The sequence below is a fragment of the Macrobrachium nipponense genome, chromosome 17 (assembly GCF_015104395.2).
Source record: "Macrobrachium nipponense isolate FS-2020 chromosome 17, ASM1510439v2, whole genome shotgun sequence".
NCBI classification, from domain to species: Eukaryota; Metazoa; Arthropoda; class Malacostraca; order Decapoda; family Palaemonidae; genus Macrobrachium; species Macrobrachium nipponense.
The window spans coordinates 52,914,097-52,939,772 of record NC_087210.1 but is presented as its reverse complement, the minus strand read 5'-3'; the positions used below and the strand labels follow the sequence as shown (position 1 = coordinate 52,939,772).

The following is a 25,676-nucleotide window of genomic DNA, read 5'->3' as shown; positions in this document are numbered from 1 at the left end:
TTTTTTTTTTTTAATGAAAGTGTCACTTTGTTCACCTGACAATCACTTCCTCAGATATTCTGAGATGTCTGGTTGAAGTGAAACTGCATGCATTTATAAGGCCTAGGGTTATAATTAATGATATATTGCCAATATATTCGCTGTGACCTATGCGGAGAACAGAGCCGAAGCAACGACCTGAGAAAAGCTAACAAAAGATTTCTGTGGGTGGCGTGATATAAAACTGCATAGTAGACGAGTCAATGTACGTCAGTTCATGGGCTCTTTTCAAAGTGCCTTTGGGAAACTAGTTGTAGCCAGTAATGTGAGGCGTTGTCGAAGTGTGCGTTCGTATGTGCGTGTGCGCCACTTCTATTGATAATGTACCCCTACCCAAGTCTATGGTGGACTTGGCTTAGAGACGTCTGTAGAGGAAAGGCAGGATGCCGGGGAAGCTCTGCGAAAGTTTACTTATGTTAAGTGAGTGAAATATTCCGGCTGCATGGGTGAGTCTTGAACTATTTTAGCCAAAGGGTGGCTTGTTGTCTGTTTAATATTTATAAGAATATCCAATCTTTGACTTTGTTGATAAACTTATGTGTACTTACGAGTGGTTTCTCGTGTCTTTGAAACAGACGGTTCTGGCAGAACTATGGGTTCTGTTCAAGGGGGGACCGAGAGAGTCCCAGATGGGAGAATAGACATTTGGTGTGACTAATTACATTTCAGACATTTTAATGTTGGGGTAACTGAGTTAAGTTAGTCTGTGAGACTTGATTGATTTACTATCTTTCCATTGTTTAATAAATGTATTTTTGTAATGCAACTCTCTCATTTGATTACCTGTTAGAGAGAGAGACAGACAGAGAGAGAGCGGTCGCTTGGAGAGAGAGAGAGAGATTTGTGTGTTGGTTTGCCTGACGCTCGGAGTTACACGTTTACCAAATAAATAACGAGATTAATATCCCGTTAACAGATGTGGTGGTTTTTGGGGGGTTACACATTTATGTTCTGTACCTGTATTTCAAAATTAGCACTCACATCTCTGTAAGTCATAGTTAAATCAAATTTATAAAAAACCGTTCCATACATAAATTATTTTTAAGGTGATTGGGCCTTGCTCTGTATCACGGAATAAGCACATGCTCTGAAATTTTAAATACTGTGGTTAAAATAAGTGTAACTGCACTCATACAAGTGCGATGTACTACAAAACAGAAAATAAATGTTAATCAAATATTGTACATATATAAAAAGTTGAGAAATTTTTTTTTTTTTAAATTGTACCATCTCCCTGTTTCATTGTTTGAGCATGTACTCTGAAATTCTAAAATTTTGTGGTTAAAGAAGTGCAACTGCCCAGCCTAACACCTCCACACCCTATTAGTTTGAAATAGCAATGTTTACTCCATTACATACCAGCGGAATTTGGAAATTATTACTTGGACTAAAATGTCACAAGTCACCAAAATTATATTGTCATCTTCAAGGTAAGATTAAAACATTTACTGCACATTATCTAATGCTGTTTGGTATGTGTACTTTGATATGTCCTGTATTTAATGTATTGTTTGTGTATAGTAGTACATATTTTGTCATCTTCATTGTAACAATTTGTGTTGTAAACTACAAATAATTTTTTCTCAGTGTATGTTTGTGTCTATATGTACACTACTATCACATTACAAAACACTTCACACTTCCTAGGATCTCTTTCTCTCTCTCTCTCTCTCTAACTTTGTAATGCTGTATTTATAGTATGTTGAAGCCCCTGAAATCTAAAAATTAGTTTTAAAAAAGTTGCAAAACTGAAGTTTAATAAGAGTAAATTATATATTTATGCAGGAAAACAAGAGTAAATTATAATTATATATTTATGCAGGAAAATAAGCATTGATTTCTAGCATGTGTTTACAACAGTGAATATAGCAGCAGGTGAACTGATCTAACACATCCAAGACCATGTGCAGTAGGCAAAAACCATTTAAATCACTCCTAAATTAGTGAAGGAATTAGATAAGTATTTATGTCAGTGAAGGTCAACCTGCATATATTACTAATATTTTTGTCTGTTGCTGCTTATAAAAATCATAAAAAATAGACAAATTTTTCATCACTTTCAATTCATTAGTTTCATTGTATGTAATTCTCTTTGAACTACCTACAATTTCAAGGTAGGGAATTTTAAACCATCCCATTACCTCTCCAAATATTATCATAAATAAATAGACAGCTGGGTGGTTAGAGACCAAAAGAAACATGAAAAAAAAAAAAAAAAAAAAAAAAAAAAAAAAAAAAAAAAAATGCACCTAAGGCCAGAGGGATGCCATAAAGCACTAATTTTACTTAACTTGCTACAGAAAGAACAAAATTGCCAAATAGTATCATCTCTGAGGTGTCAAAAGAATAAGATAAGAAAAGGATAAAAGAAAATTATAGCTAAATAACAAGAAAAAAATCCAAGGTGAGAACTAACAGCTTTTAGCAGGTGAGGAGGCTCCCCTGGCAGAAGTCTCACCACAACATCATTATCAGGCTACTCAAGACACAACATGTACACAAATGTGCCTTAGTATAAGCTGAAGCAATGATTGTATTGACATAACACAAATTAAAATAATTTCATCCAACATTCTTACAACACGTAATAACAACGACACTTCATAGAGTTGATTCTATGAATGCTTCAAAATTTGAGAGAATATTTCACAACTATGTGTAAACATACCTGCTTTTTTCTACCACTCTGTGACAAGTCCCATGGAACCTCATCAATTTGTGTCATTAATTTTTTTTCTTCCTCCTCAGAAATAAAGTTTAAAATAACTTTTACTCCTGGAAACCTGAGTGAAAAAACATTAAATATGAGTATAAACTTTGATTTTGTTTGGGAGTTTTTTTAACAGTTATCTTGTAGTAACACAATTTGTATACATTTTGAAGAGTACTTAAGGTCAGTAGGGAAGGAATTACAGTATGTAGAAGGAATTACAGTATGTATAGTCGCTTTAAAAAGTTCTGGCACATTTTACAGTGTGTTTCAGACAACAGGTTACAAAACAGTACCTCCACCATCAGGATGATAATGAGAGCATATCCAATTACTGCTTTTCTGACATTATTATCCAAAATTAATTGCTGCTATACAGTACAGATCACATATTCTAGCAAACCTGTCTATAATACAGGAGGAATACAGTCTTTGGTCAGTTGATAAAAATCTAGTTTTAGAAATATACATAAATACAGTAGTACCTCGAGATACGAAATTAATCCGTTCCGAGGCGCCTTTCGTATCATGAGGTTTTCGTATCTTGGACCATATTTTACATGTAAAATGGCTAATCCGTTCCAAGCCCTCCAAAAACACCCCAGTAAATTTCATAATAAAGCTAAATTGACCTATAAACAATGAAATACTACAACAATTTGGACCATTCAATACCTAAATTAATAAAAAAAAAAATGCAAAATATAACCTGTAAATAAAGTGTATATTAGTGTACATGGTAACAAGAAATGTGGAAGCTTACCTTTTGCGTGAGGCTATGTACATACGTAACTATCCAAGGAAGATTGCTTCTGCCTACTTTTCACAATGTTCCTGTGTGAGCCTTTTCGGGGGGTGTCTTCTACAAATGATTGCACTTTATGAAAAGCGGCCTTAATTTCTGCCGTTTTTTTTTCTTTTATACATATGTACGTAGTACACTTTAAAAAATATACGTACAATTCCTGTGTGAGCCTTTTCGGGGGGGGGGGGGGGGGGGGGGGGGTGGGCTTCTACAAATGATTGCACTTTATGAAAAGCGGCTTTAATTTCTGCCAGGTTTTTTTTCTTTTTTTTCTTTTTAACTTTTTTTTTAACTTTTTTTTTACTTTACGTAGGTTTTTATTTTTTTATTTTTTTTTATTTACAGAATTTCAACTTTCTGTTCTTTCTTTGCACCTCATGACTCTGTTGGCCCTGGTGTCCATCAAAACCCTGTTCAACCAAATGCTCTCTGCAACTGATTGGGGTACTGAATGTTCGGCTGCTGACCCTCAACATAAACTGAAGTGCCTTGATTATACGTACTGGTACGCATGTTGTAAATGATTGGTCTACACCCTCTGTTCAGCAGGGAGTGGATACGTATTCTACCAACCTTGCAAAGTTTCCAGTTATCCCATGAGAGAGACCTTGATCACTTATCCCATGTGAGAGATCTTGGTCACTTTTTTTTTTAAATAACGTACACATTGACGATCCCGAAAACGAATACCGCGTGCGTACTATAACAATGCTGGTACCGAGTGGCCGAAGCACGCCACCACGTATACATAGTAGATGCATGAAGGGAGGGACGCTGGCCAATAGGAGAGAAGGATTTCATGGCCGCGACTAGCATCAGGAACCAATGGGAGAGCAGGAGGATGGTGGAGAGTCTACTAGTACTAAGATGGCAGTGTGCGGCGCGATTTTCAAAATTGTTATCCGGGCGAATCTCGGACTTTCAGAAACCTTTCGTATCTAGAAAACTTTTTGTATGTAGAGCTGTTAAATTTTTCGTATTGGCTTTCGTATCTCGAGTTTTTCGTAAGTTGAGCCTTTCGTATCTCGAGGTACTACTGTACTTAAGGGGACCGTCCACTATGATGTCTATTTTTTTTATTTATTATGCAAAATAGATAATTTTCATATATGTTTTAGATATATATAAAACCTTCATCATATAAAAATTTCAAGTCATTTGAGCAAAAACTTTTAGTTTTAGCAAAAATTATGATTTATAAAAAAAATAAGTAGAGATTTCTCCGCTAATATGACATCAGTTGTATTGAAAATCATACCATAAACACTTCTTTATATACGGAACAATTCTGTGTGACAGAATTTTGATTTTTTTTTTTTTAGTCTAGACACTCAAAAAATTCTAAAAAAGAAAGAAAGAAAGAAATCAAAATTCTGTCAAACAGAATTATGCGATTTTTATTCCTCTTTCCAATGATATCTTTATCTCCAAAACTGGATAAAAAATAACCGAGTAATGGTTACCGACATGCGCATAAGTATGTTTTTGAGTTATGAGCTCCCAAAGATTTGCTATGTAAATTTCACTTTTTTCTTATAAAAGTCAAAACAACATTATTATAATTACTTTATTTGTACTTTTATTGTTGATTTCTACATCAAGGATCCTGGTCCTACCCCTATAAGTGGTATTAATACCCTCAGCGTGACACCAGACAATGATGTTGACGGAGAGACATCGAGACAATGAGGGTGCTGATAACAATGAATTTTCGTGTTTTTCTTTCAGCACACTCCTGGCCTTCGCTAATTTTGCTAGCCTTAGTTGCTGAGTAGCCTTCTTGATCTTAGGTAACTTTGGCATTGCTATAAGTTCACTAAGAAGTTATAAAAATAACGTAAATAGCTAGTGACCAAACGCAAGTGACGAAGTGCATGTAACTCCTTTGACCTCTGTGGCGTAACTGAGTCATTCTCTGAGCCTCGCAGCTCTCGCCTATAAAAGGGATTTTGACGTAAGAAAAATCTATTTCTGGGCTCAGCCGTGTCGCTCCCGTGAAATGTGTCTGCTTTAGCACTATTTCTAGTAAAATATTGCTATAATACCAGAGAACTGCTAAATTGGACATGTCAGAAGCCTCTGACTCGCTCACCTATATAAAAGGTGTCGGTATAAAACTGGGTCGAGTGTTAAACACTACCACAGCAACCCCTCCAATTAGCCTTTTCCTCATCAAAAGACCCTAAAGAAGGGGAGCTCTGACCAGCTCTCAACTCACACTACCTTTCATTGCTACCAGATGTATGAGAATCTCTAAAAAAAATCTGAAAACTCCCTGTATATATATGCAAAAATAAACACGCAAAAACGATTCTGTCAAACTCAATCATACAGACGACGCAGTTACGATGACGTCATCATTTAAAAACCGCTATATCTTCATTATTTGTAAAAATAATATGCTAAAACTTCTGGAAAGCATGCACGGCATGTTTCTGCACAGATACAAGTAATAACTCTATTTTTTATTTTTTCAAGTTGACATGTCATCCGCCATAGCGGACGGTCCCCTTAAGATTTATTTTTTATATAGGTACTTACCTCTCAATTAATATACCGTTTTTACTTCCACATCAGCAGTAGTTCGACAGATTAAACAAAAAATGAGAACCCTCAGCTTTCTATGAATATCGGTCTTCTATCCGTCTACTTCCCCAACCCCCTACCAGGGCACCAGTAGTACTACAAACACTCATTGCCGGTCAGTTTACTTCTGTCCACTTTGAATGTCAGGAGGTAGGAAGGGTAAATTGTATACTAATGGAGATGTAAGTATTTAAAAAATAAATCTTAAATTAAGTATTTATATTTTTAAAATGAACCTTGCCTGTCCATTATATAGCCGACTTGCATGTTTGAAAAAGGAGGGCAAAGTGGAAATCAGCCAACCCTTTAAAGGCTACTTTTCGACAAAATATTCTGTACTAAACAAGTGTTTGTTTACCTTAGGATGATTGTCACTCAGATACGAAATACTAATCATGAAGATATATGAGGTCTCTTTGAAGGGTGGTCCCTTCAGCAGAAGGAGGGGTAAGGTTACTGTGCCAAAACTCTGCCAAGCCATGTACAAAAAGGTGTGTCAATATCTTTATTAGTACATATTTTCACCCTTTAACGTTAAGACGAGACATGTATTCATCCAAAATTTATGCTTATGCTTTGGGAATTACCGAGGGGAACTTCAGAGGTTTGTCCTTTGTTTCTTCTGGTAATTTCTCTTCTCCTTCGTCCTTTCGCTAGCTATTGGACGAAGGTAGAAGAGGGGGCGTGTGGTGTTGGTGTTTGGGGGATCTCTCATTTCGGAGGGCGGTGGCCTTGGATGCGAGAGGAGAATCCTTATTCCTTTAAATCATATTTTCTTCCTTTTACAGGCTAACAGTGGTGATAGTGATTACAAACTCCCTCTGGGGCACGTACAGCAACGGAGCTTGTACCGCAGCTGTGGGGGTGACCATGGTCACGTGCTGGGTATATATATACCAGGTGAGGTGGGGTTGACACAGTCACAGTCGTCCTCGTCTCCACCCCATGAGTGACCGGGGCTGCAGCAAGATGATGGATTAGTTAGCCCCTGAATACTCAAGAGTGCCCGGAAGACTCAACGAGCACCACACCTGCTGACGGTCCCCACCCGCAGAGGCAGACACACCTGAGGAAGCAACAGTTGGGTTAAAGGTCCTGTTCACTTAGCGGGGGAAGGATCCTCCCCTGAGCAGACAGACAACCCCAAGTACAACTCAAGGTCGGGATGTTGCCCTCCCTCCTCTGCACTCGACAGATCGAGTGAAGAAGCAGAGAGAGACACACCCCTCGATGGGGAGAGAGCCATGCGTGGGAGATGACGAGGTGGGAGAAAAGTTGAAGACGTATCCATCACCAAAGGTGTCGAGGGAGGGCTTTCCGACGACACCTTGGCAGCCCTACATGGCTTCTTCCTCTTTTCGTACAGCTCCCACTGCTCCTCCGACCAAGAGACACGACAAACACAAGTTAAATCACGAGAGCATTCCCGCCCTCAGCACCTTGCTTGTGCACAGAGGGTGAGGGTCCACAACATCACTGGACCCAAACCCCCTCCAAACCACAAACCCCTCCCAGACTCACCCAAGCAGAAAAATTTTTCGAAAGTGGAAATGTCCACGCAAGTTCATGCCAAAAGTTTTGTAGGTGTTCCGTCAGGATCCAGCCTTCGTAAACTTGAAGGCAGAATCCCTTACCCCCTCACCACATGAAGGAACCTACTCAAGGGGACCGGGTTGGAGGTGAAGGGTGGCTGCGACTCGAAGGGTGGCTGCGACTCGAAGGGTAGTAGATACCCCACCCGAAGGACATCTACTATCCAGGTCTCGGCACATAGCACTGATAAGTTACCCAATGGCTCGCCAGGCATTGAAGAGACACCACCGGAGTTAGCCTAGCCAGCTCCGGGTTAACCTGTTTGGTTGGCAGCGGGTCCTCCGACGGCACGCAGAATCGCCTCTGTCGTGGTAGAGGGGGGAAGGAGCTTGTACGACCTGCCAGACCGAAGCGATCCCTCCTCTCCGGAGACAAGAGAGTCCACCTGGCCCAGCACACTGTCGGCCAAGGCTGATAGAGGCAACCCCACCGTCGTCCTGGGTTCCTTCTTAGGACCCCAGAACGACTCAAGCCTAGATGTAGGCTCAAAGGGCGGAAGCACCGATCCTTCCCCGAGGTCATTGTGCTGACGAATCAGCACAATTACCTCAGCAAAAGACCTCTGGATCTCGGGAGTGACCACGTCCTGAGGGGATGGACCGTCAAGCCCATCCAAAGAGAATGCCTCCCGAGACCCTCCTCCTTCCACAGGAGGAACCACAACAGACCCCTCATGGTCTCCTCCAGCCACTTGGGCATACGATCTGGTTGGTCCTAAAACTGTGCCAGGCTTGTAGGCCCTCGTGGAGGGACCCCGAGAAGCGCACTCCTCGCGGTCACTCCTGATCGCCTTGCTCCTCCCGGTGTAGCCCGAGGAAGTTGAAGGGATCGGAGAGGAAGACCTGACGCTCCCCCCCTGCTCACAGGCAGTACCGGTGTGCTGGGGGGGCTGCAGGTGATCACCAACCCGCGGTGACGATCGAGCTGCAGGCCTAGTCGCGCAGCTCCCCAGGGGAGAACCGCTGGACCGAGAACTACAGCGATGATCCCAAGCGTCAGGAGAGCTGCTGCCGGTCCCCCTATCCGCCCGGTCCTGGTGGGAGCAGCGGTCAGGAGACCGGTGAGTTCACTGTCGCGATGGGAGCGAGGCCCGTCCTCATGGCGCGTCACGGTGCTTGGACCAGCCGAGGCTGGTCCTGGGGACCCGGGGGACCTCTTCCTTGCCTCAGCCCGCGTACGGTCCGGTGGGACCGTTGCGTCTACCCTGGGTACCAGCGGATCGCCACAAGAGCAATCGCTGGCCTGGCGGGAGTTAACTAGGCGACCCCCACCAGTCTTCGCTCCGTGCCTGGGTCCTGGCGGTGAGCAGGTTCGGCTGCCTGGACCCCGGTGACCGTACACTCGGTACCTCTCGCAAACGAGAGGCCGAGACGGTACCTGGCGTCGAGGCAGAACCTCTGGCGCCAGGCGAGGAGGTACCTGTGTTAGCCAGTACCCCTCCGGACCCCATCTTCTTCTTCCTTGCGGTCTTCTTCCTTGCGGAAGGAGAGACGGGCCCGAAGAAACAGGAGGACCAGCGGAAGCCCCAACCGTCACACCGGAGTGGGACAGACCCTTAGAGGTCTCAAAGCGAGACTTCTTTGGGGGGGAGGAGGCTACCTTCTTCTTCCTCGACTGTGGCGCCTTGGAAGTCGAAGGAAACGAAGCGGTAGCAGACGACGGCGAAGAAGACGACGACAACACCTTCCTGTGGACCACCGTCAGGTCCTCCATCCAGGTGGAGCTGGGGCAGTTGCCGAAGCAACAGGGCCCTGCTGCACCTGTCCAGAGGGACCTGCGGTGGGGGCAGCAACACCACGGGCAGGAACGACAACGGCAGGGACTGGCATGGAGACGGCAGGCACAGGAACAGGAGGCGGTACAGGCGCCAGCAACATCCTGGTCACTGGCGGCAGGCACAGTAACAGGAGGCGGTACAGGCGCCAGCAACATCCTGGGCACTGGCAGCAGGTCGAGTGGGGAGCTCTTGGGACAATGGAAATCAGGGGCTGGAGCAAGAGCGGCGAAACCAGGTGGCGGGGTGACATTCCTCCTCTTCAGACCCAACAGCGGAGCACGCACTGGGTGTACACGAGGTGAGGAGGGACAGTATAACCTGGCGTTGACACCATTGTTGTGGTCAGGGTGACAGGTCCATGGGTCACCGGCCTGGGTCTCTGCGCAAGGTGGTAGAGCAGCCCCTGGATGCTCGGTGTCCCCTGGAGCCCCAGCGAGTGCCAGACCTGGCCGAGATCGTCCACCACGGCAAGCTTTCCTGAGGAAGAAAGTCAGGTTAGTGGGGGGGGGGGGGTGGGGGGGGGGGGGGGGGGGGGTTACCTCTCGGCTAGGGGGGGACAGATCCCACCCTGAGTGAACGGAAGACCCCGAGTGCAATTGTATGCCGGGGTGCCTCGCTCTCTCTCCTCCACGCTTGACTGATCGAGGGAGGAGAAGGAACGAGACACGCCCCCCAAAGGGGAAGGAGCCATACGTGGGAGCTGCAATGGAGGGAGGAAAGAGGAAGACGTTTCTGTGACCAAGGGCGTCGCTGGAGAGCCCTCCGACAACTCCTTGTCCGGTTTGCACGACTTCCTCCTCCCCTCATAGCGCTCCCACTGCTCCTCCGACCAATTCACACAAATAACACGTCTCGGTGCAAGAGCATTCCCACCCTCGACACCGAGTACAAAAATCATGCGGATCCACTTCAAAAAGAGACCTAAAGGCCCCACACTTAAAGGACCGAAAGGTTTGTATTACGTATCGGAACAAATTACCATTGGACCATCAATCCCTCTACATAAAATCTACTAAATAGAGACTTATTAGAGATTTGTACTGAAGACAAAGGAAGCTAATTGAGGGAGATTAAACCAGTGGAGGACAACCAAAAAAGAATCACAACTGGCCTTCACCGTCTCCGCCAGTAACGTACTGGTCCCAAGTCTCTCCATGCAAGTTAGGAGGTTGCAACTGTCCACATCCCAGAACCTGAGTCTGGACTTATCCCCGAAAAGTATAAAACAAGACTAACAATAGATAATCCTTTATCACCTTAAACCGAGCTGCATAATCAGACAGGAAGCAAAAGTGTTCTCACTTCTTCCAAACCGAGCAAGTATAAGCATGAGGACATTACCCTCCAGCATCAGATATGAGTTACTTGTTTTCCTTGCTAAAAACTCCCGCCGGCTACACAAACTTGCTGGGTTGGCATCTCCACTTCTCCAAGCAGTCACAGAGGCGAGACAACATAGCTAAAAGGTAATAACTCAAGCTAGACTGAAAATCCATCAGCATGTCTATCAGTCTCAAGTTCATTTCCCCACAGGAAAGAAAAGAAAGCAAACCTCCTACTAAAGATAGTTAAAGTACCAATAGACGTTTGTACAGCAAGAGGCAGCCTTCAGCTCTCCGCGACTTTAAAAGCCACAAGACGACAAGCCAAGGCAGACCCAAAGGGAGATTTGTATGTCCAAGGACGAGAAAAGTTACAAAATGCTCTCTACTTGGAGTAAGCGTTGGTTCTCTTCTCCAATATTTAGAGGGCGTCGAAATATGCCAAGACAATTAGGACATATTCTTTATGTGGCCTCCTTCCTCAACAAAATGAGGATACAGCAAGGCATAGTGTCGCAACAAATGCTGACCAGCCCGAACGAGTTCCTCAAACTCCATCAAACTCTTCTTCTGTCAGCGGGCGACAGGGGGAGACAGCTGGCGACAGGAGGTAAACAAGAGCTTAAAGGATTGCTCTTTCTCCGCAACCCTTGGCAACAAAAAGCGACACTTGTTCATAAGAGGTGACAGCAGCTGAGTGCTGTATCGCATCCACCACGACTCAATGAGAGGAAGACAGTTTTAAGTGACTCAGGACTCGGCCAAGTCCGCACGAGTGAACACTGTTGGCAGTCCACACAAGTCGACTGAGGGAAGGGAGAACGAAGTGCCAGAAGAGGAAGGTAGTGGGAGAGGAATTACAACAACTCTCCCGCCTCATCCGAAAGCGGTTGTACATACTTAAAAGTGCTCCTATATGAAACTAAGTTAGAAATCTCTGAAGCTAGAATCTAACTTAGCGAGAACTTTGGATACTACAGACAGTGTAGACTTGAAAGAGAAACATTAAACGAGGCAGTAGTAAGTGATTTGCCAATAGCTGAAGAGGAAGCAAGCAAAGAATGAACACAAGCATTACGAAGAAAAAGGAATATGCTAGCAGACGAGAATTTAGAATAACCCATACATGAGAGAGATAAACAGTCGACTAAGTCGACATATCTAAATGTGTAAAACTCGCTACAGATACATTATCATCTCAATAAAATATCTATACCTACATTGTATATCATTAAACCTATGCATGCTAACACCTCAAACTAGGTGTTGAAGACGACAGAATGCTCCTATGGAGCGAGCATTAATGCTTACTGAAACGGTCCTATGAGACCGCTTCAACGGTCCTAGGCAATCTCTGACGGTCATTTGGCGAACGCTTTAAACGAGATTCAGACCATGAAAAGGGCAAAGTAGGTATTGGAGGGCACAGAATCCCATCGTCCCGAGAACCAACCCGGTTCCCTGGCAGCGGACGCCTCCAACTGTCGCAGGGCAGTCCTAGGCTCGAGCTATGTACAGACAAGGGCACCAACACCTTACTTCAAACAGGGAATGAGAAAAGGAACGCATACTATGGAGGGATTCGGAACGTTCCCGTCATGAACTCGGTTCAACTGGTATTAGAACTAAAAATAGGTTTAATGTTCTAACTTCTTGTTACGCTTTTCCTGAACCAAATGGGGAGCAGAAGGCGGAGCTACAAAAGAAGTCAATACTAACCTACTAAAATGCCTAGTCTGAGTAGGGATAGCCTGACAGGTTTAAGTCCTGACCTAACTAATTGCTTTCCCAATCTATTAGTTTCCCGTCTTTCCTATATCCGACAAATTCAGGCATAAATTTCTCAGAACAATTCCCTACATTCTTCACATCTAGTAGTTCCAAGATCGCATGCTGTACCCTTGCAAGTACAAAGGAATGTTGATCAACTCCCAATTTCAACATCCTGGTTACACCAAAAACATTCCTACATAGCCTAATGTAATTGGTTTTGCTTCCAGTGGAAGATATCCTAGGAAAGTGAAATTACAATACTACTGTAAACAGGTGTAAAACAGCCAAGCTTCATAGAATACCAACAATCACCTAGCCGCAATGGCGGCCAGGAGAATTCTGACAAGAGCTAAAACATTCGAAACATACCTGGTGGAGAACAGGTAAATTAGACAGTCATTTGGGCGGCCATTCAATTTTTTTTGTTTGAATGCAGACTCGCCTAATCGGCAGGGAGATATAGCTAAATTTAACAGTAGGTAAGATTCATCTCAAATAAAAGTGTTTTAGAATGAATGACCATTGGATTAAATGTTTATCCACACCTTCCACGCAACTTCATTTTCTTTGGAGTTATTTGATTCTCCCTCACCAAAAAATACCAGCACTCAGAGAATTTAACAGAGGCAGCAAATATAATACATTAGAGTAATTGGGGAAAACTCTATCGCAAGAGTATATATAATATTCTAAATGGTCCACAATAACATTTTTATTTTTGTGGACCCCCTTAGAACATTAGAGTAAATTGTCATTTCAATTCTCATGATTTCCATCGAAGCTCAGGCCACAGCACCAAGAAAGTATTAGCAAATATGAAAATGTAAGAAATGTTACTGCTCCTAGATAAACCATTAAAAATTTCTTTCTGGTAGAGTTTTTAGTGCATTTCCTTTGAAAAAAACTGTTAGCATATAATATATTAATAAAAAAGAAATTATTGTATGTTTGTTATACTTCATATTTTTACACAGGGATAGGGAGAGAACACCACCAAGATTCCAATTCTTCATGCAGCCTCCCATAAAACTGATAAGACAGCTAGTTATGCAATCTATGTTCATTACTATTTACTTGATTTCTTACTACAAAACAAATAAAAGAACATCAGTTAGTACTAACTTCAGTGATTTTCCTTCATGATTTGGATGAACTTTCCAGCTATCACCTTCCCAACCTGGCCATGCTAATTCACAGAGAGGGCAAAATATGTACGACTGTTTCTGAAAATAAATTCATATCTTAATTTCTTGAATAAAAGATGAAATAGCTAAACTACTTCAAACACCAAAAATAGTTTAATCAGTGATTCTGCTAAGGTTATAAAAAAATAGCATGTTTAAAAGTTATTACTATTATTACAGGCAGTCCCCGGTTTACGACAGGTGTTCCGTTCTTCAGCTGCAACATACATGTAAACCAAAAATTGTCATCAGCCAAAAAATCATTGAAATTCATAAGAAAACTTTTTAAATCCTTTGGAAGTCTTGAAAATTATTAACCTGTACATATTTATATTGAGTTTTTCACCTAAAAACCTCTAAGATTTGACCATTCTATTGTTTTGGAGCCATATTTCTTCTGTCGGCTCGGTGTCATAAGTATTGTAACCCTAGAACATACGTTGTAAACCAGGAAATATATTTGATGAATATATTTGAAGAGCATCGTAAGCTCGAACATTGTAAGCCAAGCCCATTATAACCTAGGGACTGCATGTATTATTATCAAAGGATTACAATGAAATAACAGATCTATGCCACATGTTTAATGACAATGCATTATTTCATTTTAGGCAAATTTTAAAGAGACATAAGAAACAAATGTCTCTGGACAGTTTTGCTGTACGAAAGGGTTCCAGTGACTCTCAAGCTGATCCTAGTGCCACTAAAAACAGTGGGGAAGTAATCCCAGATAGTGCAAGTAACAAACAAAGAGGAGAAGTAACCCCTGATGGGTTCTTGATACTTGAAGTCCTTCTGGAGTGGGATTCCCCTCCCAAACAATAACCTCTCCTCCTCCCTCTCCCCACCTCTCCATCTTCCATATGCTAACAAGTCTTCCATAGAGGTCCACAGTGGTAAGAGTGCTGTTACATGTTTATTTACCCATTTCATTAGTCATTTATATTTATTTCTCATTGTTTTCTGTATATAAAACTGTTTATTTTCTGTAAAATTTATTTTTTGCTAATATTTTTGGGTATCTGGAATCCATTTATTGGATTTACATTATTTCTTATGGGAATTATCATTTAGAATTTTGTACATTTCGGACTACATGAGGTATTCTGGTACGAATTACATACGAAAACTGAGGTTCCACTACATGTTCAAAATTTTGCACAATACAGTTTGAACAAACTTTACAGGAAAAGTCCTGAGATCACTTCCATGGGCCATAAATGACTCAGAGCAACTTTCACCCTAACTCTAATACCAGTCATTACAAGAGAGAGAGAGAGAGAGACTAGTTAGCATTGAGATGTCAAAGGGGAATGCTGTCCAAAATTTTCATCCAATAACATCTTGTACATATTTTATAACAAATACTCAGAATTCATTACTGATTTTAGTTCTTATCTGGTATATTATGAGCTGTAATTATAATTTTAGAAAGATAAAGAAAAATATATTAGAAAAAAATACACAACTTGGTAAAATTAGCATATTTTTATGACTTTCATTTGAAAAAGAGGCCCTGCACAGTGTTGGAAATATTCACTTGCAACTTCCTGTGGTATGTAAAGTTTTTTGCTTTTAATTGGCCATTCTTAAATTTAGCCCGGTCTAGGGTTGTGCTTAATAATATAAATTTAGCTCAGACTGTGAGGGTTGAATGCCCTACGGGTTTTTGTATTTTCATTACAGTGGTCCCCCTGTATTCGCGGGGGGATGGGTACCAGACCCCCCATGAATAGTTAGAACCCGCGAATAGTTGGAGCCCCTATAAAAATGCTTAAAACCACCTATTTTGTTAGTTAAAACTCAAGAAAAAACCAAAAAAAAATGTTTACACCTGGTTTTTTTAAAAGTTTTATCACAAAAAGTGCATTTTTGTACATGAACTTTCCTGTCAGATATATACTTAGCTTACGTCTCTGACGTCACGACAGAATTCAAAACTCGCGGCACACGTGACAGAGAGGTCAGGTGATCTACCTTACCCGCCGCTGGGTGGCGGATGTATGAACCAATCTCCCTTTCCAGCCAGATTTTCTTTGTCGCCGGTTTCGACTACACCTGTGGTCGTTTACCTCCTGATAGTTTAATTCGTTTCTCGTTGCCTTGGATATCTTTGGACTGACTTTCGGTGAAGTACCTGATCTTGTTGGCTTGGCATACGCACTTGTGGATTGTTTTTGGATATTGGTTTGGATTTTTCTTTGATTTCAAGATGTCTGATGTAGAGGTTAAGAAATCTGCTATGTTTAGGGTGTGTGCTATGGATGAATGCAAGGTGAGGCTACCGAAAGCAACGGTAGATCCTCACACAGTATGCTTGAAGTGTAGGGGTAATGAATGTTCCTTTATTAACCCTTGTAATGAATGTGAGAAGTTGGATGAGGGTGAATGGAAGTCTCTTTCTTCCTACTTAAGGAAGTTGGAGAAAGACAGGGTGAGAAAAGCTTCGTCTAGAAGTTCTAGTAAGTCTCGTATTAGCGAGGTAGAAGTAGATAATCCTGTCGTAGCACTAGATCCTTCTCCCGTTTCAGCTCCTGCTCCCTGCATCGAACCCAAAGATACGCCTTCGGAAGTGGCAACCATGAGAGCCTCGATCCTTAGCATGGAGAAGAAAATTCGTTTGTTGCAAGGTAAGATAAGTGATAGTGCAAGTGATTTGTGCAGTGCCCCCAGTGCAGTGGAGGGTGCGTCTGATCGGCTCCTTAATGCTTCCAGGCCTAGACCTCTTCCAGACTCCCAGTCCCAGTGGAGGAGGAGTCAACTGCCGCAAGAAGGTTAGGGAGAACCCCCACCGGTCAGGCGTCCCCTCGGTAGATCCTGATGCTCGTTCCCAGGCTGCCTTAATTTGCACCAAGAAGGAGGTGTTACGCCAATGCTTCTCTTCTTCTTCATCGCCTTCTCCTAGAAGAGGATGGAGCGCCTCGGATTCCTCTCGACCGTTGAAGAGAGCCTGGAAGGCTCCTTGCGCCCTTCCTTCCAGCCCGGAGTGTTTTCCGGAGGAGCCTGAAGTGGACATCAAGAAACCCAGGAGGGATCAGGAGTACTCGCCTCAGAGTAGGCTTCGAACCTCGTCCCCTGTGGAGGAGTTTGCAAGATCTCCGGCTCGGATTCTTGCGGGGCTGCAAGCTCAGATTTCGGCTCTTGCGGGCTCCTTGGCGGGAGGCGCTCGTCGTAAGAAGGACGTTTCTCTTCCCGTCAAGAAGTCTAGGCTACCTTCTCCTGGGTTGCCTTCTCAGCCGGAGTCTGCTCTCTCTCCTGTACCAGCTGATAGAATGAGGCGCTCTTCCCTTGACAGACGCCAGTCGTCTTCCAGGCACCAATCGCCCAGGAAGCTATCTCCTGGCGACATCATTTCTCCCGTGGAACGGGATCAAGCTCCTAGTAGGCACTCTTCTAAGGATAAGCGCACGGCTTCTACTTCTCGCTCCTTTCCGAAGAACCTCCAATCTCCGGATAAGAGAGCCTCCCCCTGCATGGACACTTCTAGAGACAGGATCTCTCCTTTTGTCAGACGCCTAGAGCCTGGTAGGCGCTACTCCCCAAGTAGCCACTCTCCTGCTGTCAAGCGCTGTGTTGAAGATAGGCGCTACTCTCCTGATAGGCGCTATTCGCCTGTTAGCCGCTCTGTTCATGTCAGGCGTAAAGAGCCTGAAAGAAGCTTCTCTGCTGGTAGACAAGCTTTTACAGAGACCCACGCTTCTCGATCTAGGTATTTGGATCCTGGTAGACGCCTGTCACCTAGTAGGCGCTCTTCTCCAGGGATTCGCTCTCCTGTTGGTAGGCGCCAAGAGCCTAGCAGGCGCTCCTCTCATTTTAGGTGCAGTTCGCCAGGCAGCCGCTCTCCTCTTGACAGTGCATGGAGCATGAGCTAGAGGCTCTCCTCTCCTAGCAGGCGCTCCCCTTTGGACTCCCGTGTTTCTCAGGACAGACTACTAGAACACAGAGGACTCCCTCATCGGAGTAGGAAGGACGCCTTCGATAAGAGCTCTCCCGAAGCTTTGGCTTCTCCTGATAGGCGCCAGAACGTCTGCCAACACTCCTCACAGGATAGGCGCACTTCTTTAGAGAAGTCTGCCTGCTCTCGTAAAGAAGCCGAAGGTTCTTCGGTAGATGAAATAGAACCTTCAGAAGAGGACTTGGTAAAGGATTCTTCGGTCTCGTCTTACAAGATCCTGACAGACCTCCTTCTTCAGGAGTTTGGAGACGCGCTTACTCCGGTCGCTCCTCCTTCTCCTCTCTCCTTATTCTCGACATCTAAGAAGACGAAGGTTTCCTCCTGTGTGAGAATGAAACCAACCATCTCAATGAAAAAGGCTTTAAGAGGTTTTGGTGATTGGTTTCTTTCTAAGGAGGAGAAAGGGAAGACTGTGTTTTCTTTCCCTCCTTCTAAGCTTACGGGGAAACTTGGTTTCTGGTACGAGTCTGGAGAACCCCTAGGCCTGGGTCTTCCCTCATCTGCAGACGCGGACTTCTCTTCACTGGTGGATTCCTCCCGACGCTTGGCCCTCTTGTCTGCTAAGACTACCTGGGCGATGAACGAGCTCGACCACCTGTTGACGGGAATGTTCAGAGTCTTGGAAGTCTTCAACTTCCTTGACTGGTCTTTAGGGGTTTTAGCTAGAAGGACTCAGAACCTGGATTCCCTTTCGCCCGAGGATCTCAACAGTGTACTTACTTGCATGGACAAGGCAGTGAGAGATGGATCTAGCGAAGTAGCCTCCCTGTTTGGAGCAGGGGTTATTAAGAAAAGATTGGACTTCTGCTCTTTTCTGACCAAGTCAGTCTCTCATGCTCAGAGAGCCTCTCTACTTTATTCGCAGCTTTTGCCTCTTCTCTTTCCTAAGAAGATAATCCAGGACATCTCTGGAGCTATCTCCGCAAAGGCTACACAAGATATGCTCGCTTAGTCTACCCGGAAACCTAGAACGACCTTCCAGACTAAGACTAGGAAGGAGACTCCAGCTAGACAGGAGCCCTTTCGAGGGGGACCCTCTTCTAGAGCCTCCTTCTTGGAGGGGCCTCTACCTCAAGAGGTAATAGATCCTTCAAGAGAGGAAGATCCTTCTCTCGCTCTACCAGAGCGAAAAAGTAGGAAAGAAGTCCTCCAGACATCAGTAGGTGCCAGGCTACTAAGATTCGCAGAAGTCTGGGCACAGAGAGGAGCGGACAACTGGTCCCTCTCGATTATCCGAAAAGGATATCTGATTCCCTTCTCAGCAAGACCACCTTTGACGACGACTCCGAGGGAGTTGGTGGCCAAGTACAGGGATCCCATCATGAGCCAAGCTCTTACTCCAGCAGTAGAACAAATGCTAAAGAAAGAGGCGATAGAGCTAGTGAGCGACCCATGCTCAGCGGGCTTTTACAACCGCCTTTTCCTAGTTCCAAAAGCCTCAGGGGGATGGAGACCGGTTCTGGATGTAAGCGCCCTGAATTTCTTTGTAGAAAAGAGGAAGTTCGCCATGGAAACGACATCCTCGTGTTGGCAGCTCTTTGTCCAGGGGATTGGATGGTGTCCCTAGATCTTCAGGACGCTTACTTCCATGTGCCGATCCATCCTTCTTCAAGGAAATACCTCAGGTTCATGATGGGAGGAAGGATATTCCAATTCAGGGCCTTGTGCTTCGGCCTTTCAACAGCCCCTCAGGTTTTCACAGGACTAATGAAAAATGTAGCAAGATGGCTACATTTGGAGGGAGTCAGGGTGTCCCTTTACTTGGACGACTGGCTTATCAGAGCCAAGTCACAGAAAAGATTTGGAGGACCTACAAAAGACCCTTTTCATGGCGAGTTCTCTGGGACTTTTGGTGAACTTCCAAAAGTCACAGTTAATCCCCAGTCAAGATCATATCTATCTGGGGATTCGGATGGTTTCTCTGGATTTTCGGGCTTTTCCATCTCCAGAAAGGATAGCCCGATGTTCAGAGAAAGTCACAGCCTTTCTAGAGAAAGATGTATGCACAGCGAGGGAGTGGATGAGTTTGCTGGGGACACTCTCCTCGTTGGAGCAATTCCTTTCTCTAGGAAGGTTGCACCTCAGACCTATCCAGTTCTTTCTACATCGGAACTGGCGTTGTCTTTCTCAAAACCTAGAGTTCTCCTTCAAGATTTCAAGAGAAATCAAGAAGGACCTCTCTTGGTGGGCGAACCCTCTCAGGTTTGCAGAAGGGATGTCCCTTCACATACCGAACCCCAACCAAGTGTTGTTTTCCGACGCATCGGAAACAGGTTGGGGAGCGACGCTTGGCTCAAGAGAAGTGTCAGGCACCTGGAAGGAGGAACAGGTGACCTGGCACATCAACAAGTAAGAGCTGATGGCTGTTTGGCTAGCTTTGAAAGCATTCGAGCCCTACGTCCTAGCTTCGACAGTTCAGATAAACTCGGACAACACCACGGCCCTGGCATACACCAGGAAGCAGGGGGGAACTCACTCCTTCTCCCTGTACGAGACAGCAAAAGACCTTCTGCTGTGGGCAGAGGAAAGGAAGATATGTCTCCTTACCAGATTCGTACAGGGAGAAAAGAACGTCAGAGCAGACCTCCTGAGCAGGAAAGATCAAGTCCTGCCGGCGGAGTGGACTCTTCACGAGGATGTTTGCCAGGACCTGTGGAGACTATGGGGCAGGCCTCACATAGACCTCTTCGCCACAGCCAAGAATGCGAGGATAGACAACTACTGCTCTCCTATATCAGACCCGAGGGCAGTGTCAATAGATGCCTTTCTCCTAGATTGGAAGGGCCTAGACACGTATGCTTTTCCTCCTTTCAAAATACTGGGAGAAACTCTCAAGAAGTTTGCACAAGTCTGGTTCACAGAGGTACTGGAATGGTTAGTAGACATTCCGAGATCCCTGCCACAGAGGATCGATCTGCTCAGACAACCCCACTTCGACAGGTATCACAGAAACCTCCCCGCTCTCGGTCTGACTGGCTTCAGACTGTCAAAAGTTTGGTCAGAGCGAGAGGGTTTTCTGCAAGAGCTGCAACGGCTATCACAGCAGCAAGAAGACCCTCTACCCTTAGAGTCTACCAATCGAAGTGGGACGTCTTTCGGCGGTGGTGTAGGAACCATCACCTTTCCTCTTCCAGTATCTCTGAACCCAAATAGCAGACTTCTTACTTTTCCTTAGGGAAAAAGGTGGACTGGCGGTATCAACCATTAAAGGATATCGTAGCATGCTGGCTGCAGTGTTTAGGCACAGAGACCTAAATATTTCAGAAAACAAAGACCTTCATGATCTAATAAGATCTTTTGAAACATCCAAGAAGGTTTCGTCAGAGATTCCGAGTTGGAATCTGGATGTAGTGCTGCGTTTCCTTAGGTCCCCTAAGTTCGAACCGCTTCAGTCTGCCTCTTTTAGAGACCTCACGAGAAAGACACTTTTTCTCATGGCATTGGCTTCCGCCAAAAGGATTAGTGAGCTCCATGCAATAGAAGGGAGAGTGGGGTTCAAAGGAGATGCAGCGATCTGTGCCTTCCTGCCTTCGTTCTTGGCCAAGAACGAGAACCCCTCAAATCCTTGGCCTAGGAGTTTTGAAATCCAAGGTTTATCTGCCTTAGTAGGGGAGGAAGCAGAGAGGTCACTTTGCCCAGTACGAAGTCTAAAGTTTTATCTTCAGAGGAAGAAGAAACTTAAGGGCAATGATGTCAACCTTTGGTGCTCTGTAAGAGATCCAAGGAGGGCTTTATCTAAGAATGCGCTTTCTTTCTTCATCAGAAGCCTGGTGAAAGAAGCACATGTGACATGTGATGAAAGTCAATTCAAGCTTCTGAAGGTCAAAGCTCATGAGGTAAGAGCTATTGCCACTTCATTAACTTTCAATAAAAACATGTCTCTGAGTAATATTATGAAAGCAACATTCTGGCGTTGCAACTCAGTCTTCGCGAACCACTATCTGAGAGACGTCAAAATTACGTATGAAAAGTGCTTTGCGTTAGGCCCCATACGTATCGGCGGATTCGGTGCTGGGGCAGGGAGCTGAGACATATCCTTTGTAAGTATTTTTTCCCCCTTGTTTAGTTTTGTAAGTTTTTTGGTTGTTTGAAAGAGCATGCGGGTAGGCATCTCTTTCATGTCGTATGTCTAACAATGATTAGATTGGTTAGGTGATCAAGTTTATGTTTTGAGCTCCTTGCAATGATAGTGGTTAGGTTCTGTCATATAAGAGGGCGAATCCCCTTTGACAAGATCCTGCTTGGATTCTATCAAGTAAGCGGATACCAAATCCCTTTGATAGACCCAAAGAGTCTATCAGCTGTAGGTCACGCCCTCGCTGAAGCTCTTCAGACAACGCAGACAATAAAGGACAGTAACTATGAAGTCTTCTGCCTAAACAGGTAAGAACCAAGGTTGTATTTTACATCCTACAACAGGTGTTGTTTCCCCTCCATGTTAATATTGCTGTCTCTTTCCCTCCACCAAGGGTGTCAATCAGCTAAGTATATATCTGACAGGAAAGTTCATGTACAAAAATGTTATTGTTAGTATACAATAAGGTTTTGTACATACTTACCTGGCAGATATATACGTTTGATGGCCCACCCAGCCTCCCCTCAGGAGACAGGTGGAAGAGAAAATCTGGCTGGAAAGGGAGATTGGCTCATACATCCGCCACCCAGCGGCGGGGTAAGGTAGATCACCTGACCTACCTGTCGCGTGTGCTGCGAGTTTTGAATTCTGTCGTGACGTCAGAGACGTAAGCTAAGTATATATCTGCCAGGTAAGTATGTACAAAACCTTATTGTATACTAACAATAACATTTTATGATGAAATTGATTTAAAAAAAAACCAGGAATTTGTGCTTATTTCTCATAGAAAAATACAGCGAATAGGCAAATTTTCCGCAAATAATGCGGGGAAATGTTCCCGAGATAAATCCGCGAATGTGTGAGTCCGCAAATCCGGAGAATGCGAATAAGGGGGGGGGTCCACGGTATTTACTTATTTATCTAAATTTCATCAATTAAATTATTGTACAGTTATCCATGAATATTAAAATTGGAATGATCGAAAAATGACAAATTTTCTAAGATAATTTGTATTTTTCATAGCTACAAACCTGAGGTTTTAACAATGGGATAATTTTCTAGTGCCTAGCTGGATCCAGTTAAATTGCAGATGAAAAGCAAAGAATCTTGTGAGATCTAGCAACGCGTGCGTATATCGGGTGAAAACTGGTCAAGGACCATGCATCCACGCCACTGCGTTCAGTCTTTCCCAGCCCAGGATGTCTTTAAGAGGACAGAGGGGCAGCTAGAGTTGGGTGGTACAACATTAAGACCTCAGGTTTGTAGCTATGAAAAATACAATCTGTCTTAGAAAATTTGTCATTTGTTTACACATGAACAAACCTTTAGTCTTAACAATAGGATAGACTTATACTTGGAGGGAGGTACAGACATCCTAAACTGGCTGGGGTCTACCCACTAGTCCAGCTCCAGAATAAAATCTTCCGTAGAGGGACTGATGCCCGTGAGAAACTAGATACAGTGATATGAAACGACTCAGTCACTGGGTTACCTACAATGATATATGGGATGAATCATTGCATAGGGAACTAAAGAGAAACATTTACTGTTCAATAACAAACCAATGCGCCACAGTTTGTTACTACTCCTTACTCCCCCTTGCCCCCTTGCATAAGGAGCGGAGTATATGCTACTGAATAGAGGGTTGGATATCTGTACACCAAGTAACCAAACTATCAGTATAACTACCTTACTCACCTGTATCAGACCAGCCCAGCAAATGATGTGTCTATTCTTCAACCCGCCCGTAGGAAGAAGGAAAGGTACAAGAGAAAGAAAGAGACCAGCCAACTCACTCATTCTCTCATCCACACAATCATCTTAGGTAAGATCCAAATGCGCCCTATTAAGGGCAACGATGAGTTACACAATCTGTTGGCCAGCCACCACAAGAGACCTAGGGAAAATGTGTCCATAGATCTGTGGGCAACATCTTTAAGATGAAAAGAGGTGAACGTGAACTGACGTAACCAAGTACCAGCACTCAGAACTCCATGAACAGCCAAATTCTTTTTGAAAGCCAGAGAGGGACTAATATCCCTGACGTCATGTGCTCTAGCCTGCACAGACATGGTGGCGGAATCATCAAGAGTCAAATATGCCTGTATGATAGCTTCATGTATCCAAAAAGAGATTGTATTCTTGGACACCTCTTTCTTCGTACGCCCCATGCTAACAAAAAAACTATGACAACCTGGCCCAAGATGTGTCCTTTTAAGAAAACAACACAGAGCCATGACAGGACATAGCAAAAGCTCTTGAATCACCGCCCACAGTCATCCAGTGATGGAATGGAAAAGGAGGCGAACCTATCCTCTTGCACCAAGGGATTCTGGGTCTTAGCCACGAATTCTGGGACAAATTCGAAGGACACTGACCCCCAAACCTTGGTGTGCTTCACATCATACCTCAGGCTGTGTAGCTCCCCCACTCTCTTCGAAGACGGCAAGGCTGGGAGGAAAACCATTTTGCGTGTCAAATTCCTGTCTGATGAACAATGCAAAGGCTCATAAGGAGTTTTAGTGAAACTTCTCAAGACCAAGGAAACATCCCACATTGAGGGCTTGAGCTCTCTAGTAGTACACGACTGCTCAAATCCCTTAACTAGCAAGGAGAGTTCCCAGGATAAGATGTTGATATCTCTAAGAGTAACACTAAACTAAGGGCCACCCCGTAGCCTCTGTTGGTGAAAACAGACTAACTTTTCTCATCCCTGAATTGAATTTATAAAATTTGTGGCCATTTGCCACGTGCTGGAGCCAAAGGCCATTCAGCGCATATATATCAACTGGATATATTTACTAATAGAAGATACACTTATATAATTAAATCAAATTATTAAAATCAAATCCAAATTAAAATACTCAATTAAATATCATAAAACAAGTGGATTTCCTTAAGAAATTTAAAAATCTCCTCTGTGGGAGCACCCTCTCCTAAAATATCTGACAAAAGTTTGTAGGTGAAACCAAACCAACGTCTAAGATTAAAATAAAGAAGACAGTCAACAAATACATGCCTCACTGTAATGCCAACATTACAATTGGAGCATTGAGGAACCTGCCTCTCTGCTCCACTAGTTAAAAGATACCTGTGTGTTAAAAATGTATGCCCTATATGCAGGCGTGTTAAAACTATACTAGATCTTCTATCCATCCCAACAGAAGGTGACCAGGGATGAACAGAAGGTCTGATCGATTTCAGCTTTAAATTGTTATTTAAGTTGGACCAGTGATTCTGCCATTTAATCCTACAAAATGATTTGATAAAAAGTTTAAAATCTTCACAGGGAACCCTCACAGAGTGGGAAGCCCGGGAGGAAGCTGCCTGCTTAGCGGCTGTATCAGCCAGCTCATTACCACAAATTCCCACATGCGAGGGAACCCAACAAAACTTCACACTGATGTGTTTTTGGAGAATGCAGGAGGACCAGCCAATCCTGCACGTCTTAAATAAGTTGATTAGATGGCATCAACTTCTGTAGTGCAGCTAGAGAACTCTGGGAATCACAATAAATAATATATGAGTCCCAGTGCTACCTGTACTAAAAAAGGGAGTTTGTACGTACGAAAAATCTATTTCTGGGTGATTGGCTCGTGTCGCCCTATGAAAGGATCCTTAATATCATTCTTTCTAGGTAAAATTAAATCTAAAATTACTAGAGAAAAACAAAATTAAGAAAATGTCAGTAAAAACTGACTCGCTCACTCTTTAAAAGAAGTGTCGGTATGAGAATAGGGGCGAGTGGGATCACTACCACGAGACATTCACCATTTAGACCTTCCAATCAAATTCCCCACTAGAGAGAGCCGATACCAACGGGCGATGCGGCCGCTACTACTACTACTAGGGACGCC

General features: G+C 43.8%; 1 protein-coding gene across 1 annotated transcript in view; it reads right to left on the bottom strand.

Annotated features, from left to right (window-relative positions):
* The window catches only part of LOC135196227 (alpha-ketoglutarate-dependent dioxygenase alkB homolog 4-like), a 100,462-nt gene that overhangs the window by 1,832 nt on the left and 72,954 nt on the right, over nucleotides 1–25,676 (bottom strand). The window contains exons 3-4 of the mRNA XM_064222873.1: nucleotides 13,728–13,828; nucleotides 2,708–2,822 (exon numbers count right to left, since the gene is read on the bottom strand). Of these exons, the coding sequence (XP_064078943.1) occupies nucleotides 2,708–2,822; nucleotides 13,728–13,828 (216 nt within the window). The remainder of the gene's footprint in view (nucleotides 1–2,707; nucleotides 2,823–13,727; nucleotides 13,829–25,676) is intronic.